Source organism: Callospermophilus lateralis, chromosome X (assembly GCF_048772815.1).
Source record: "Callospermophilus lateralis isolate mCalLat2 chromosome X, mCalLat2.hap1, whole genome shotgun sequence".
Lineage (NCBI taxonomy): Eukaryota > Metazoa > Chordata > Mammalia > Rodentia > Sciuridae > Callospermophilus > Callospermophilus lateralis.
Window position 1 is genome coordinate 30,384,025 of NC_135325.1, and position 18,046 is coordinate 30,402,070.

At 39.3% G+C, this 18,046-nt stretch overlaps 1 protein-coding gene across 1 annotated transcript in view; it reads right to left on the reverse strand.

Moving 5' to 3' along the window:
* Nucleotides 1-12,102, reverse strand: part of Efhc2 (EF-hand domain containing 2) — a 187,506-nt gene extending 175,404 nt beyond the window's left edge. Inside the window, exons 1-3 of the mRNA XM_077107530.1 lie at nucleotides 11,979-12,102; nucleotides 9,843-10,017; nucleotides 7,736-7,859 (exon numbers count right to left, since the gene is read on the reverse strand). Of these exons, the coding sequence (XP_076963645.1) occupies nucleotides 7,736-7,859; nucleotides 9,843-10,017; nucleotides 11,979-12,102 (423 nt within the window). The remainder of the gene's footprint in view (nucleotides 1-7,735; nucleotides 7,860-9,842; nucleotides 10,018-11,978) is intronic.
* Between the last annotated feature and the right edge of the window lie 5,944 nt (nucleotides 12,103-18,046).

The following is an 18,046-nucleotide window of genomic DNA, read 5'->3' on the forward strand; positions in this document are numbered from 1 at the left end:
AAGGCACTAAGCAACTCAGTGAGTCTCTGTCTCTAAATAAAATATAAAATAGGGCTGGGGATGTGGCTCAGTGGTAGAGGGCCTCTGGGTTCAATCCCTGGTACCCCCCATCAAAGAAAAAGAGAGTGGATGAATGTACAAAAAAAGCCATGAAAATGTACAAATTACCTCTAAAGACAGCCACGGATTTGTAGACAAATCTAACAAGACATTTCTATGGATAAAAACTTCAAAAGCAAGCAAAATCTAATTATAATGATAGAAGCCAGGACAGTGGTTACATTTGGAGAGTAGGGAAAGAATAAAAAACAGGATCATAGGTAGAGTTACCATATAAAACACAAAATGTTCAATTAAATTTGAATTTCAGATAAACATAAATAGGTCCCATGCAATAATCATGTATTTTGTGGGGCGGGGGTAGCAGGGATTAACTCAGGGGCACTTGACCACTGAGCCATATCCCCAGCCCTATTTTGTATTTTATTTAGAGACGGGATCTCACTGAGTTGCTTAGTGCCTCGCTTTTGCTGAGGCTGGCTTTTGACTCAAGATCCTGTTGTCTCAGCCTCTGGAGCTGCTGGGATTACAGGTGTGCGCCACCGCACCCAGCAGTATTCATGTATTTTTATTTGCTAAATCTGGCAACCCTGGTCAAGGTGGGGTACTTTTTGACTACTGGTAATATTCTGTTGATGTTCATTCTGTGATCAACCATTCTACATTTTCATGTATATGTGCTATTCTTCACAATAATAAAAGTTTAAAAACCAAGCAAAAGTACACTTAGTACAATGTGGCAGATTTTTAAATATCTCATCCAACCACTGTGTTTCCTTCCCACCCTTAATCAACATGTGAGAGCTGTGATAATTCTGCAGGTGGTGGGCACCTATAATCAGAAGTGTTGCTAGGCCGAAAGCTGTAGGCTCTATTTTCATTTTTTTATTAAAAGTTATGTTTAGACAGCATGCTTCTTTATTTCTGGAATCTTCTTTTGTATCCTGCTTCTTGGGAGCTTTTCTTATTGGCATGGCTGGCTTCATCTTATCAAAGAGCAATGCTATGCTTGGGAGGCCAACCTTTAACCATTAGCCATGAAAGCACAATCCAGTGTTCAAGATTGGACTGATCAACCCATATGTGGGGATCCAGATCAGAATTCAGTGGCCCGAAGCTACAAATAAAACTGGGACTTTAGGGCCAGCAAGTTAGATACAGACACTGTTCAGAATTCATAGTCGGAAAACTTCAATCTTCCCACGGTTTTATAAACTTACCAGAGGTTTACACAAATACCTCGAGTGGCTTCATCTAATATCCCTCCCATCAGTGGGATATGATTTATTACTTATCTTCTCCTGTAGACCCAACTGGCAAACCCAAGTAAAGAAATAGTAACTCCATGCAAACAAAAGCCTCTAGCATTTTCACAGTGTTGTTTAAATAAGGTGCTATTTATTGCCAAGAATTCTTCAATGCTCAGCGTTTTTTTTTTTTTTTTCTGTTGTTCTGTTTTATATCTTCATCTTGCCCTCCAAGATTGAGTGTGTGTCTCTATAAATTTTGGTACTAAACTTTACAGATTGGTAGAACACTTTCACCTGTCACCTACTCCCCTTAATTGTGCCAGGTTTCTTCAATTTAATAACAAACTATAATTAATTCTTCCAAGCAGGGTACTGAGGATAACAATTAGGCTTCTGGGCTATGAAGAAAGGTTGCCTGAAAGAAAACCAGTTTCACCACTGAGATTGTAGCTCTGTGCCTCAGTTTTTAACTGTAAAATGGGAATAAAATAGTAACTCTCTAATCCAAAGGACCATTAGGAGCATCCAGTGCCATGTAAATTGATTAATGCACAGTGCTGGCACATGTTAACTACTCAATGTTGTTTTTCATGATCACCATCACCGGCTACTTTTGGAGGTTCTGCCACCTATAAGGAAGGATCCTACTATATAAAGTATCTAAAGTAGGGAAAGCATCCAGATGCAGAAAGTTTGGTCTCAGTTGCACCCAACCCAATGCCAGGAGGCCTCCCTTAGGTCCAGGGAGGTGTCATCGCCCCATCCCAGCCTAAACCCCGGGCTCTGATCGGGACCTCTGACCTGGGACGCCCTGGCTACTCACATCGCGTTTGAAGCTGTTGCCCGGCAGCAGCGGTAGAGTCATAGCTCTCAACTTCCCAGTTTCTAGGGTCCGACAGGCAGGGGTCGGCAGGCAGCGGCCGCTGTGGCGGCCTTGTTTAATCCCCACGTTGCCTGGAGACGGGAGGAGGCGTCACGGAAGGAGGAGGGGCTGGGGCTGGCCAGGGTCTCCGGGAGGGGCCGGGGTTCGGGGCGGGGCGGAAAGCAGCCCCGCGCACCCCTCCCCCTCCCAACCCCACAAATGGCCGAAGGCAGGTCTCCCAGGTCTCATCTCCTAGACCAAGACAAACTCACCATTCCCCGCCCTCGCCGCTTTCTGGCTTAACCTTTTCCATATAGAGCTCAAAGCCTTCCATGCATTTCAGTTTCTCCCATTATTGCCACTTTTTTTTTTTTTTTTTTTTTTTTTTTTGCCATTTGACTATTAAATTTAGTGCAAATGCACAGAAAAGTTCAGAAAATAATATGACACCTGTGAACCCACTGAGCTGTCACACAAGTTAATGCTTTTCTATGTTGCATTTACATCAGCTTTTATTTTGTAATTAAAACATTCCAGATAATGTAAAACTACACACACCCACACGAAAACCCATTCCAGCGGTAACCGCCGCCTTCAGTTCCTCCTCTGTGCATTTTTATATTTGAACTGAACGCTTGTAAGGTCCAATCAGCGGTGGCCAGGAGCGGGGTCAGGTGGCACAAAATGCAACCTCTGTCACTCCATCATATACCTAAGATGCCCAGGCCATCGACCTCAATTCCTCCACCCTAGTTGCTCCCTGAGTCCTACAGGTTGGACACAGTGCTGTCAGTCACTCCTCTATTTCTGTTGACCGCCCCCCCACCCCCATCGCATTATTTCTTGCTTAGTTCCCTTCTTTAAAAAGAAAAACAAGATCTCATTGATCTTGCCTCCAGAACCATCCTTTTTGTAACTCATAATGCAACCATCGCTCTTCTACTTCAAGAATCTAGCTTTCCAGCCATCTTCAGAGAGGTAAACCCCTTTGTCAAGGGGATGCCTACCAACACGCTCCATCCCTTCCTTGCCCCTTCCTCTGATCCAGCTCTGAGAAACCTCTGGCTGGTTCCAAAGCAGGCTCTGTTTCTTCCCTCCTGTATTGTGCAAATGACACCATCTTCTAAAAACACTCTTCCTCCTATATTCCACCTGAGTAAGCCCTTCTTGTCTTTCAGTGTGAGAGAGAGACATGGAAGTTTTTGCTATCTTAAGGAAATGCCCCTTCACCTTCTTCCTGCTCCCTCCTCCATCTGTATTAGGTGTCCACTGTAATTCAGACTTTCATTGTACTATATTGCAATGAGCCTCTTTAAATGCCTGTAAGTTCTTCTAGACCTTTGAATTCATCATCAATACCATAATTTTTTTCTGTGTTTATAAAATTTACATATTCACAGTATAAGTTTCTGCTACCTTATTTTGTTTTGGCGCTGGGGACTGAACTCAAAGCATTGTGCTCTGCTACTGCACTATACTCCCAGCCCCTACTGCCTCCTTTTTTCCCCTAGGATCTGTTTTTGAGATTTCTATATATTGGCATGTGTAGATAAGAAGTCAGTCATTTTAAATGTGTTGTAGTTTCTAACATAAATCACTTATTCATCTGCTGTCATCTATTGATGACAATTAGGTTGTTTCCAATTGTTCACTAGTTAACAACGGTACAATGAACAACATGCTCCTTTGGAGATTACTTAAAGGTGGAATTACTCACATACAGGAGTACATGACTTTCAACTTGACTAGATTTTGCTAAAGGATCCCTAGATTCAAGGACCAATTAGAATTAGTCCTCTTTCCCCCTCCATCATCAAGTTTTATAATTTTGGATATCAATGGGTATCATCAAGTTTTATAATTTTGGACAGACACCTGAATAAATGTTATACCATTGTCATTTATATTTGTTTCTACCTAGTTCCTAATGCAGTTGATCTCCTTTTCCCCAACCTTTAGTTACCTTTTTTTGTGACTCATATATTCATATTGTTTGGTAATTTTTCTATTTAATCAAATGTAGTATTTATTTATTTATATTTGCCGGATACTAATTCTAGGTGTAACAAGTGTCTTCTCATTGTGGTTTGTCTTTTAACTCCAGATATAGTGTGTTGGGGGAGGGGCTGTTTGTTCGTTTTTGTTTTTGTACCAAGGTTTGAACCCAGGGGCACTAAAATACTGAACCATATCCCAGCCATTTTTTGTATTTTATTTAGAGACAGGGTCTCCAGGATTTACTTAGAGCCTCTTAAATTGCTGAGGCTGGCTTTGAACTCTGCAATCCTTCTGCCTCAGGCTCCCAAGCTGCTGGGATTAGAAGCATGCACTACCATGCTCTGCAAATGTTCCTTATTGTACATAAATTTGTCGTCTTATCCTATTCAAATGTATCATTCTTGCCATTATAGTTTATATTTTGTATGTGAATCCAAAATCTTTTACTACTTTCAAAGAACAAAGTTATTCTCCTAAAAGTTCTTACAAGCATTTTTAAAAGTTCATTTTCTGTTACTTTCTAAATTAGAATATTTTGAACTATAGAAAAGTTCTAAGAACAGTCCAAATAACTCTCATGTACTTTTCATCCAGATTCATCAATTCCTCAATCCTTACCATGTTTGTTTTATTATTCTCTCCATATATACAGTTTTTTCCATCGTAGAGTAAGTTGCAGACATTAAACTTTCTTTGTAATCTAATATCTGATCAATTTTTGTAACTATTCCATGTGCAGTTGAGAAGAAAAGTGTATTCTCTATTAGGTTCTAAAGTTCAGTGTAGATCATTAAGATCTATTTTATTCATTATGTTGCTTATCTTTTCTATATTTTTACTTATATTTCTGCCACTTGATCTTCTTTGCACTAAAAGTCTTCTATTAGCTATGTAGGGTATTTCTACCTTTATCTCCTTTCATCCATAGTCTCTTCTTTTTAAAGATGGTTAAGAGGCGAGGGATGTAGTCCAGTGGTAGAGCACTTGCCTATCATGTGCCAGGTCCTGGATTTGTTCCCTAGAACCACAAAATAAATAAAGGTGGCTATTTCATGCCTACACTTTCAGTGTGAGATTGGCTTTTAACATTATTGTGGTTTTGGGCACACTTAGTTATTTGTTTGTCTAAATTCTACTTTGATCGAAATCAGAATTGCAACTCCACTTACATACTTTTTGAAAATATCTACTTTGCCATGTTTTATTTTATTTATTTATTTTGTGGTGCTGGGGATGGAACTCAGGGCTTTGAACATGTTAGGCAAGCATTTTAGAGCTGAGCTATATTCCCAGTCTTCCCATTTATTATTTTCATTTACCTGGTACATCTTTGTATGTACCTTTATTTTTAGCCTGTTTGAATTACTTTGGCTATATGTATCTCCTACTTGGATCTTGCTTTGCAAGCCACACTGAAGATATTTTTCTTTCAGTAGATGAGCTAAGTCTATTCATTTATTACCAAGACTAATATTTTGTCTCAACTTCAATATTATTTTGAGTTGTAGTCACCATGTTTTACATTTATTTATTTACTGTTTCTTCTTTTTTAAAAATATTTATTTTTTAGGTGTAGATGGACACAACACAATGCCTTTATTTTTATGTGGTGCTAAGGATCGAACCCGGGTCCCGCCTGTGCTAGGCGAGTGCTCTACCGCCAAATCACAATCCCAGCCCTGTTTCTTTTTTTAAATATGTTTTCTTTGCTATTATAATTTCTAAATTTATCTGAGTATTTATGAAGGCTTATATTTCTGTCCTAGTGTTTAGCTTTGTACTTACAACTTTTTTTGAGATAAGGTACAAACATCCTCAATTTTACCAAATAATATCAAATTCTTTTTAAAGTGCTTATAGGTGATACATTAAACTTTATTTATTTATCTATCTATTTAGATAGATTGAACCCAGGGGCACTTAGCCACTAAGACACATCTCACACCTTTTTTATTTTTGATTTTGAGATAGGGTCTCACCAAATTGTTGAGGCTGGCTTTGAACTTGCAATCCTCCTGTCTCAGACTCCTGAGCCACTGGGATTACAGGTGCATGCCACCATGCCTGGTGAAATTTAATTTTAATAAGTATATTTTTATTTCTATAAGTCTCATTTGTTCTTTTAAAATCAATATTTTTTTCCTCTTAAATACGACTTGAATCTTTTCTTGCAATTTCCTTTGCTTATTCTCTTTCTTTGGTATTGGGTATCAAACCTAAGGCCTTGTGTGTGCTAAGCACATACTCTACCACTGAATTATACCCATGTTCCTTACTTTATCTCTTTGATCATTTTAAAACATATATTCTTCCCCCCATATTTATGGGGAATTGGTTTCAGGAGCCCCCAGGAATATCAAATCCTATGATGCTGAACTTCCTTATTTAAAATGCATAGTGTTTTCATGTGACCTACCTGCATTCTCCTGTATCCTTTAAATCACCTATAGATGACCTATAATACTTAACCAAAAGTAGATGATAGAAAAATAATCATTATACTCTTCTAATATTCAATAGTACAGTAGAATAATTATGGTTGACAATAATTAACTATATATTTCAAAAAAGCTAGTAGAGCCCAGTATGGTGGTCCAAGCCTGTAATCCCAGTGACCCTGGAGGCAGAGGCCAGAGGATCACAAGTTAAAGGCCAGCCTGGGCAATTTGGCATGGCTTAAAATAAAAAATAAAAAAAAATGACTGGAGCTGTTGTTCAGAGGTAGAGCACCCCTGAGTTCAACCCCCAGTGTCAGGGGTGAGGGCCGCTAGTAGAGAGGAGTCTTAACTATTCCAACACAAAGAAGAGATACATGTCTGAGGTAATGGACATGCCAATCACACTGATATACACTGTATACATAGTATACATGTATTGAAATGTCACAATGTAGGCCATAAATATCTACAATGATTATTAAAATGCCAATTATTAAATATGTCACTTAAAAATGAAGTTGGTAAATAGTTGTACAGACTTTTTTTCCTTCTCATTATTCCCTAAGCAATACAGTATAACTATGTTCAGTATAAATGCAATTTTTTTCCTAATATTTTTTAGTTGTTGATAAACCTTTATTTTATTTACTTATTTATATGTGGTGCTGAGAATTGAATCCAGTGCCTCACTCATGCTAGGCAAGTTCTCTACCACTGAGCTACAACTCCAGCCCTATGAACACAATTTTTAAAAAATATTTTCAATCCATAGTTGATTGAATCCAGAGATATGGAGTGTCAACTCTTAGTCATTAATCATGAATTCTAATCTCTTATGTTCATGAGGCATTGTCCTGGGGAGCCACCTCAGAAAACACGCTAAGTCCAAATTCAAACAAAAGAGAGCTTTAATTACCTGGTTGGGGACTGTCACCCACCCATAAAGACTGCTGCTCTGTGGGAAAACAGCAATTTCCTGACCTGTGTCTTGGGAATTTAAGGACAAAAACCACAACTCAGGAGCTTTTCTCAGCGTCATGCAAGCAAGCAAGTTACAGAAGCTAAGAAAAGAAGTTAGCTTACAACTTAGTTAACTGTATCTCGGGTCCAAGCAAGTTTTAGACAACCTTATACTGAGTTTCAGCTGAGCGGGGGCGATAATCTATTTCAAAGTCATGTAGACCCATAAATGTACTCAAATCCAGGATGTAGCTCACCACGACCACCACTATATCCTGAGCAGGGTAGATCCTGTGGGGTACGAAGTACAGAAAAACAATTTCTTACAAGAAGACAGCTTTCATTTCTGGTTCTCAGAAATGGGTCATGCAACTGTTATTTTTATAGAAGGCAGCAAAATAGAGTCTTGGGCCTGTGTATGACAGTTCTTGATTTATAATTGTTTTATCTCACTTATCAAAATCTTATATCGATAATCCATATTTTTATTAATCTGTAACCTATGATTTATACTCTTACTGATTTTATTGATTAGTTTACATCACAACATTCCCCACTGGTTTTATGAGACTAAATCAAATCATTAATTTATTTAAGTTTAGTTTTAACTAAGTTTACCATGTCATAATTATATTTTTTAAAGACCAGCAGCTTGATAGTCATTCAGTCAGTGACTATCTTTTAGAAGCAGGCGTCCCATCTTTTTCTGGCCTCAAGAGTTTCAGAATAGAGCTGTGTGCAGGGTGCATGTCTGAAAGTGAAACAGAACAGAAAGTAAAAATCAAGAGTACTGAGTGTATCTTCTGTTGCAGCTGTCTTCTTGATTTGGGAGTGATGAATCCAGTGTTGTTTTCTGGTGACTTTTACAGTAGTTGGGGTGGTCAGGATGACTGGAAAGGGTCCGTGCCAGCGAAGCTCTAAAGTAGATGGATGATGGCTTGGCTGGAATGGGTGAGTGAAGGTCTCTCCTGCAACTGGCTGTTGGACTATCTTTGCTAAAGCCTGAGTCTATTGGGACGCTTGCTAGAGAGCCTGTAAGGACTTAAGAAGTGAGTGGTTACTTATTTTAGGTTTTTATCTTTCAGTCTGGGAACCAGCAGGGGTGGTCTTTTAAATATTATAAACCTTTTAGATAAAGGGTGTATAAAAGGAAGGAGGTTGACCCAGTCCTTGTTAGGCTCCACCTGTAAGGGTCTTTTTTAAAGTTTTATTTATCTTTTTTATTTGTTTTAAATTTGAAGGCCTATATATAATGTAAGTCTGAATTAATTTTAAAAACTTTAGATAAATTTTGAGTTAACTGAGCTATAAAAGCTGGGCTGTTATGGGACCCCAGGGCTATTGGGAGGCCAAATCTGGGAAGTATCTCTTGAATAAGTTTCTTAGCTATATTAGTTGCTGTCTTTGTTTTTGGTAGGAAATATCTCAATTTGTCCAGAATAAGTGTCCATGAGTACCAGCAAATACTTATTTTCCAGATTTTACTTCGGCAAAGTTTACTTCTCATCTTTTTTTGGTGTTTCTCTTTGTAGTCTGGTTCCTGTAAATTGGCTTACCTTTGGGTTAGGATTTACTTGAGCACATGTCTGGCACCTGGAAGAAACTTGTCTTGTTAATTGAGTTAACTTTGGAATGTAAAAGTCTTTTTGTAACAATTCAGCCATTTTTGTACTACCCATATGGGTTCCTTGATGTAATTGCTTAATTAACAATTTCCCCAATGTCTTTGGCATCAGGATTCTTTTGTCCAGTAGAATCTTCCATTCGTTTTGATCCTCAGTTGTTTTTAAGATTTTTCCTAGAATTTTCTCTTGTTCCATATACATGGGGGAAGTGGATAGAACACCGTTAGGTAACACAGGCAAAATCTGTAAAGTCTTTACAGGTTTTAAAGCCATCTCTTTGGCTGTTTTATCAGCAAAGGTGTTTCCTCTTGCCTCTGGTGTCTCTGTGTTCTGGTGGCCTGTGCAGTGTATAACAGCCACTTTCTCTGGCAATCAGAGGGCTTTTAACAAAACTAGAATTTCTTCTGCATGTTTGATATCTTTTCCTCCTGAAGTTAATAGTCCTCTCTCCTTATAGAGAGCTCCATGTACAAGAAGAGTAGGTAGCAAAGGCATACCTACTCTCAGTATAGATATTAACAGTCTTTCCTTTGCCATACCTGAGGACATGGGTAAGTGCAATTAGTTCTGTTTTTGTGCAGAAGTTCCATGTCCCAGAGCTTGAGCCCACATAATTTTATTTAAAGTAACTATAGCCACACCCACATACCTGATTCCATTTTGGACATAACTGCTGCCATCAGTGTAGAGTGTCTTGCCTGGGTCTGGCCAGGGTGTGTCCATCAGCTCCAGCTGGTCATTCTGGAGTGACCCCAAGATTTCCTGGCAGTTGTGCAGCAGTTTGGAGGAATCATCGTCAGGAAGAAGAGTGGCTTGGTTTAAAGCTGAGGTTTTTAGGAATTTTATTCTGGGCTGGTCTAGAAGAAAGGCCTGGTATTGGGTGGTAGTAGCATTGGAGAGCCAGCACCCTGGAGGGTTCCAAAGTAAGGTTTCCATAGCATGTGGGGCTACCACCTGCAAATCTTGCTTATCTGCTTCCTTAACCAGGATTGCTGTGGCAGCGATGGTTTGGAGGCAGTTTGGCCATCCAGCCACAACATAGTCCGGTCTTTTAGATAGATACGCCACCAGGTATTTCCATGGTCCCAAAGTCTGAGTAAGCACCCCTTACTGTACAAACAGTTGGAATGGCTTTAGAATATCTGGGAGGGCCAATGCAGGTGCAGTGACTAGGCCTTGTTTCAGTTGGTCAAATACCTCTTATTCTTTCTCAGTCCAAATCAAAGAGTCCTCTTTCCCAACTTACTAACATACAGGGGCTGGGCTAGTTCAGCAAAATCAAGGATCCAAAGGCTGCAATACCCAATGGTCCCGAGGAACTCTCGCACCTGATGCTTAGTCTTAGGGTGAGGAATCTGCATGATTGACTTAATTCTGTCCCACAACACAGTCCTTTTTTTCTTTTTTAGATTGTAGCCCAAGTAGGTGGCTGTTGAGGTGCATAATTGGGCCTTCTTAGTTGACATCTGGTACCCCAAGGTTTCTAAGGTTTTTAACAAGTCTCTGGTGGCCTGTTTACATTTAGTCATAGTTTTGGTTGTTATTAGATCATCTACATATTGTAAAAGTACAGTCTCAGGGTGTTGCTGCCTGTAAGCCGTGAGGCCGGCTTAGGGCCTCATCAAATAGAGTTGGAGAGTTTTTAAATCCCTGTGACAACTGTGTCCAAGTCAATTGTCCTGAAAATCTCCCTTCTGGATCTGACCATTTAGAAGTAAATATTGGTTGGATTACCTTACTTAATGGCAAACTGAAGAAGGCATCTTTGATGTACACTTGGTGAGAGGAAGACAATGAATTGAGAAGTGTGTAGGGATTTGGTACCATGGGATGAATGGTTTCCACTCTTTTGTTGACTTCTCTTAGGTCCTGTACCAGTCAGTAGCCTTTTGTCTCAGGTTTCTGGACAGGCAGCAATGGCGTGTTCCAGGCTGATTGGCAAGGAATCAGGATGCCCGCTTCTCGTAACCTGTGGGTGTGAATACGCCTTTTTTTAGCTTCCAGTCTGATAAGATGCTGTCAGACTTGTACAGGGGTGCAGTGCTGGGGAGCTGCACTATAATAGGTGGCCGATGTGCAGTGAGGCCAGGAGGATTAGTTTCTGCCCAGACCCCTGGGGTTTCTTTTTGGAATCTTGTGAGGAGGTCAGAAGGTGTCTTCTGCTAAGAGCAGGTATTTCTCCCCAATGGGACAAGTATATATAATAGCTTTTGGCCCTTTAAATGACATGTTGGCTGTGCCTTTTTGGAAAGAAATGGTGGCTTGCAATTTTTGTGGCAAGTTTCTGCCCAATAAGGGATAGGAGCATTCTGGCATCACAAGTAACAAGTGAGTTATTGTCCCTTTTTAAAGTTAGTTCTCATTAGATATTGGCCCTTTAGTTTCTGTTCCTGGGGGCTATTGTTGTTTAGGGAGTAGAGCCCTTGGGGGTTGTTGTCCAGGAACTTGAGGCCTTCGGGTGACTTGAGACTCTGACATAGCTATCACCATGACCCATGACTCTTGTCAACCTTTTAATTTTTTTTTCTTTCTTCAGGGGGGTCTCTACTATTGTAGACCCCTTGGGCTATTTCCACCAATTTTGACAGCATTTTTCCCTTAAATCCTTCCTGTTTCTGTAACTTTCTCCTAATATCTGGGGCGATTGAGTCACAAAAGCCATATTAAGAGCACTTTTATTCTCTGGGGCCTCTGGTTCCATCAGTGCATACACACGATAAGTCTCAAGAAGGCACTCCAGGAAAGCAGCCGGGGGCTCATCTGGTCCTTGAATTGTCTCGCTTACCTTTGCCAAATTGGTGGGTTTTTCTAGCGGCTTCTTTGATCTCTCCTAGTGGAGCCTGGCAGTACTGATCAATCGCCTCCTTTCCTGTCCAATCGGGATGAACTGAAGAGAAAATGAGTTCCATGTGAGTTGGATCATCACTGGGTTGGCCACTAAGGCCAAGAACAGTTTTCCAGGCCTCTCTCTGGATTCGATCATGTTTTTCTGAAGTGAAAAGAGTCTGAAGGAGTTGCTGGTCATTATCCCAGGTTAGCTGGTGGGTATAGAAAATAGACTCCAAAAGGGAAGTAAGACCTTGGGGTTTTTCAGAGAATGATGGATCTTGATTTTTCCAGTTATAGAGGTCACTAGTGGAGAAAGGAACATATACCCTGAAGGGGTTCTGTCCAGCACCTTCTGTTCCCAGGGCAAAGGGAGCCTGAATTCTGAGGGGAAGTGTAGAAACCAGCAAAGTGGAGGAGTCAGGCACAGTTGGAGCAGGGGCAGAAGGATGATAGTTAGAACTGCTTCAAGTGTGAGGGGGCCTCATAGGAGGGGAAGAGGCACCTTGAGGATGAGAAGAGGCAGCCTCAGGAGAGAGAGAGGCAGCCTCCAGTAGAGGAGGAGGAGGTGACACCATTGGGGCAGATGGATATGGAGGGGCAAGGTCCTGATCCTCGAAACTCTCCAGCAAGACCTGTTTCTTTTTCTTTTTTTTTTTAAGAGAGAATGGGAGAGAGAGAGAGAGAGAGAGAGAGAGAGAGAGAGAGAGAGAGAATTTTTTAATATTTATTTTTTTAGTTATCGGCGGACACAACATCTTTGTTTGTATGTGGTGCTGAGGATCGAACCCGGGCCACACGCATGCCAGGTGAGCACACTACCGCTTGAGCCACATCCCCAGCCCAAGACCTGTTTCTTGCTGGAGAAGGTTTTGTTAGCTGAATAGTTTTATCCTTCTTAGCTTTATCTGAAAGACAAGATCTCAACCACTTTGGTTCCTCTAGGAGGATCTTGATCCAAACCTGTATGCATGGGATTTGATTTGGATGGCCAGGCCACTCAAAAATGGCTCTTTGAACTATGTAGGCAGTCAGGAGGTTGGTGGTGCCTTCTGGGGGCCATCCGACCTCAAACGTGGGTGAGTCCAGCTCACAGAATCTACTGAGGGAGCATGAGGCTCCATAATCAGCTGCTTTCTTGGAGAACTCCTGGAAGTTACACAGAAAACACTCAAGGGGTGTATAAGACAAATGTGCAGTGGCTGATTCTGACCTATAAAGAGACTAAGACCAACAACAAAACACACAAGAAGGGGTAAGATACCACAAACAAATTTAACTGACAACAAATCTAAATGAGGGCTTCAAGCCTCATAGAATCTTAGATTCATTGATCCAATTGTTTTTCATTTAACCAACATTTATTGAGTACCTATTCTGATGTGCCAGGACCTTTTTCAAACACTGGAATAAATCAGTGATTAGAATAGAGTGAGACTCCCCACCCCACCCAGTTGGGGGATCAAACCCAGGGCCTTGTGCAGGCTCTGTAAGTGCTCTACCAGATTACAGTGACACTTCTAAACACCCCAGATTCCAGATAATCAGTCTTTTGTAAATTGAAACCTGTAACTTCTTGCTTTCTTTTCCTTCCATGACACATATCTTCCCATTCTGCCTCCCCTGTCACATCTAGCACAAGGAACATCTGAAATGGCATATAACTCCTTTTGAAAATAAATTTAAAGTCAATTAGTTCTGAGAATTGCAAGACACCCCTGAAATAACTGAAGACACCTTGGGGCATGTCAAGACCAGTGCTGGGAAGCACTGTTATTGATGTTCAGAGTCTGTGTTACACACCCATGGATCAAGAAAGCACAGGGGAGGCCAAAAGAGCTACCGCTTCTAAGCAAGCTCATACTGGCCTAGGAGCAAGGAAATATTTGCCCAGTTGGAGGATTTCTTTTGAGGAATGAGGTCATCCTGCAATCTGGAGCCTTTCCACAAGATGCAGCAGGAGGGAGTACCTTTGACGGTATTTTTGTTCAAACTTCTTTTTCTCCTCCAGTGAAATCTAGCCTGTCAGTTCTCCCATGTTTTGATATACTCAGAAACATCACTGCCCCATTCTTCTCAGCTCCTGAAAGCTGACATTCTTCTTCATTATTTTGTGCTTACTTGGGTTATAGCCACATCGTAAGTCCTTGTCTTGTGCATTTAAAGAGAAATTAGCTCTACTTCTTCATAAAACTCTTAAAAAAAATAGAAGAGACACCAAAACCAGACAGAGTCCTCATTAGAAAACAAAACTACAGACCAATATCTCTTATCAATAAAGAAACAGAAATCCTCAAAAAAATACTAGCAAGCCAGATCCAGCAATATATAAAAAGGATTATAGACACAGACCAAATGGTATTTATTCTAAGAATGCAAACTTGGTTTAGCATCTGAGAAGCAATCGATGTAATATACCATAATAATAGAATAAAGGAAAAAAATACCTGTTCACCTCAATACACACAGAAAAACATTTAACTAAATGGAACAATTTTTTTCTATAAAAGCAGTCAACAAAGCAGGAATAAAAGGAAATTCCTGAGGCCAGGGGTACAGCTTAATGGTAGAGTATATGCTTAGCATGTATAAAGCCCTGGGTTTGATCCACCCTCCACCCCTCCCCCTCCAAAAAGGGACTTTCTCAACCCAATTATGGAAATTATGAAAAAACATAACTAATATCACAGTGAATAGTGAAATATTGGAAATCAATGGCAAGATAAAAACCAAAAACCACTTTAACACTTGGAGGTTAAATAATACACTTTTGAATGATAAATGGATAGCAGAAGAAATCAGGGGAGAAATTAAAAAATGCTTAGAAACAAACGAGAATAGTGATATGACATATCAAAATCTCTGAGATAGTATGAAGGCAGTTCTAAGACTAAAGTTTACAGCCCAGAGTTTGTACCTTTAAAAAAGTACCAAAGATAACCAAATAAATAATCTAACATTACACTTCAAGGCCCAAGAAAAAGAAGAACCAAAATCTGCAGAAGAGCCAGGTGCTGTGGCGCACACCTATAATCCCAGTGGCTTGAGAGACTGAGACAAGAGGATCCCAAGTTCAAAGCCAGCCTCAGCAATTTACTGAGGCCCTAAGCAACTCAGTGAGACCCTGTCTCTAAATAAAATACAAAAAAAGCCTGGGGATGTGACTCAGTGGTTGAGTGCTCCTGAGTTCAATCCCTGGTACCCCCCCCCCACCAAAATATCTGCAGAGGACAGGAAATTATTAAAATAAGAGCCTAAATAAATGAAATTGAGAATAAAAGAAACAATACAAAGGCTCAGTGAAACAAGGAGTTTGATTTTTGAAAGGATAAACAAAATAGATAAACCCTTAGCCAAACTAACCAAACAAATCAATTTAAAACAATTTTTGGGGGGTACTGGGAATTGAACCCAGAGGCCCTTTACCACTAAGCCACATCCCAGACCTTTTTATTTTTTATTTTGAGTCAGGGTCTCACTAAGTTGCTTAGGACCTCACTTTGTTGCTGAGTCTGGCTTTGAACTTGTGATCCTCTTATCTCAGCCTCCTCAGTTGCTGGGATTACAGGTATGTACACCACACCATCCCAAATTAACAAAATTAGAGATAAAAAGGAACTATCACCATAGACACTACTGAAATCCAGAGGATCATTAGAAACTATTTTGAAAATCTATCCTCCAATTAGCTAGAAAATATTGAAGATTCTGACAAACTTCTAAAGACATATGACCTACCCATATTAACCATGAGGATTTAGACAACTTAAACAGATCAATACCAAGTAATGAAATCAAAGCAGCTATCAAAAGGCTTCCAACAAAGAAAAGCCTAGGACCATAAGGATTCACAGCTGAGTTCCACCAGAACTTTAAAGAATACCTAACACTTATCCTCCTCAAATTATTCCAAGAAATAGAAATAGTGGGAACACTTGCAAGTACATTCTATGAATCCAGTATATCCTGATACCAAAACCAAAAACACATCAAGGAAAGAAAACTTCAAACCACTACCCTTGATGAACATAGATGCAAATATTCTTAATAAAATACTGGCCAATTATATACAAAAACATATTAAAAAGACAGTGAACCATGGTCAAGTGGGTTTCATCCCAGGAATGCAAGTTTTGTTCAACATGCACAAATCAATAAATGTAATTCACCATATAAATAGAGTTAAAGATGAGAATCACATGATTATATCAATAGGTCATTTGATGAAGTACAGCATCCATTCGTGTTTAAAACACTAGAGAAAGTACAGATAGTAGGAACATACCTCAACATTGTAAAAGCTATATATGACAACATCATACTGAACAAAGAAAAACCGAAAGCATTTCCTCTAAAAAGAGGAACAAGACAAAGATGTCCACTCTCATCACTCCTATTCAACATAGTCTTCAACTCTAGTGAGAGTAATCAAAAAAGAAAAGCAAACTAACAGGATACAAATAGGAAATGAAGAAATCAAATTATCTCTGTTTGCTGATGACATGATCCTATATTTAAAAGAACCAAAAAATTCCACCAGAAGGCTTCTAAAGCTAATAAACAAACTTGGTAAAGTAGCAGGATACAAGATCAACACTCATAAATCAATCACTTTCCTATACTCAAATAATAAATCTGTTGAAAAAGAAAATAAGAAAATTTCCCATTCACAATGACCTAAAAAAAACAAAACAAAACAAAACAAAAAAACCTTGAGAATCAATCTAACAAAGAGGTGAAGGACCGCTACAAAACTATTGAACCCTACAGAAGGCAATTGAAGAAGACCTTAGAAGATGGAACATGTTCTTGGATAGTCAAGATTGATATTATTAAAATGGTCATATTACCAAAAATGATGTACAGTTTCAATGCAATTCCCATCAAAATACCAATGACATTTTTCATAAAACTAGAAAAAGCAATGCTGAAATTCATTTGGAAAAACAAGAGACACAGAATAGCCAAAGCAATCCTTAGTGAGAAGAGTGAAGCTGGAGGCATCATAATACCAGACCTCAAATTATACTACAGAGCTATAGTAACAAAAACAGCATGGTACTGGCACCAAAACAGAAATAAAGACCAATGGAATAAAATAGAAGACACAGAGACAAATTCATATAAATATAGTTATCTGATAAGAGACAAAGGTGCCAAATAAACATTGTTAATAAGACAGCCTTTTTAATAAAGAGTGCTGGGACAACTGGATATCCATATGTAGAAAAATAAAACTTAGGGGCTGGGGTTGTGGTTCAGCAGTAGAGTGCTCACCTAGCACATGTGAGGCCCTGGGTTCAATCCTCAGCACCACATAAAAATAAATAAATAAAGGTATTGTGTCCAACTACAACTAAAAAATAAATATTAAAAAAAAGAAAAAAAGAAACCTGAACCCCATCCTTCACTCTGCACAAAATTTGAATCAAATTGGACCAAAGACCTAGGAATTAGGCTGAAACTCTGCAAGTGCTAGAGGAAAATGTAGGTCCAATACTCCGGCATGCCAGCACAGGAACCAACTTTCTTAACAAGACTCCTAAAACACAAAAAATGAAATCAAGAAAAAATAATGGGATAGCATCAAATTAAAAAGCCTCTACAATAAAAGGACACAAGATATGAAGAGAGAGCCTACAGATTGGGAGAAAATCCTTGTCAGCTACTTCTCTGACAGGGAATTAACATCCTGAACATTTAAAGAACTCAAAAAATTTAAAACCAAATAACCCAATCAATAAATGGGCAAAAGAACTAAGCAGACACTTTTCAAAAGAATAAGTATAAATGGCCAACAAATACATGAAAATATATTCAATGTCTCTAGCAATCAGGGAAAAGCAAATCAAAACCACATTGAAATTTCATCTCACTCCAGTTAGATGGCAATAATCAATAATACAAATAATAATTAATGTAGGGGAAATATACATTCATACATTGTTGGTAGGACTGCAAATTAGTACATCCACTCTGGAAAGCAATATGGAAATTCCTCAAAAGACTAGGAATGGAACCACCATA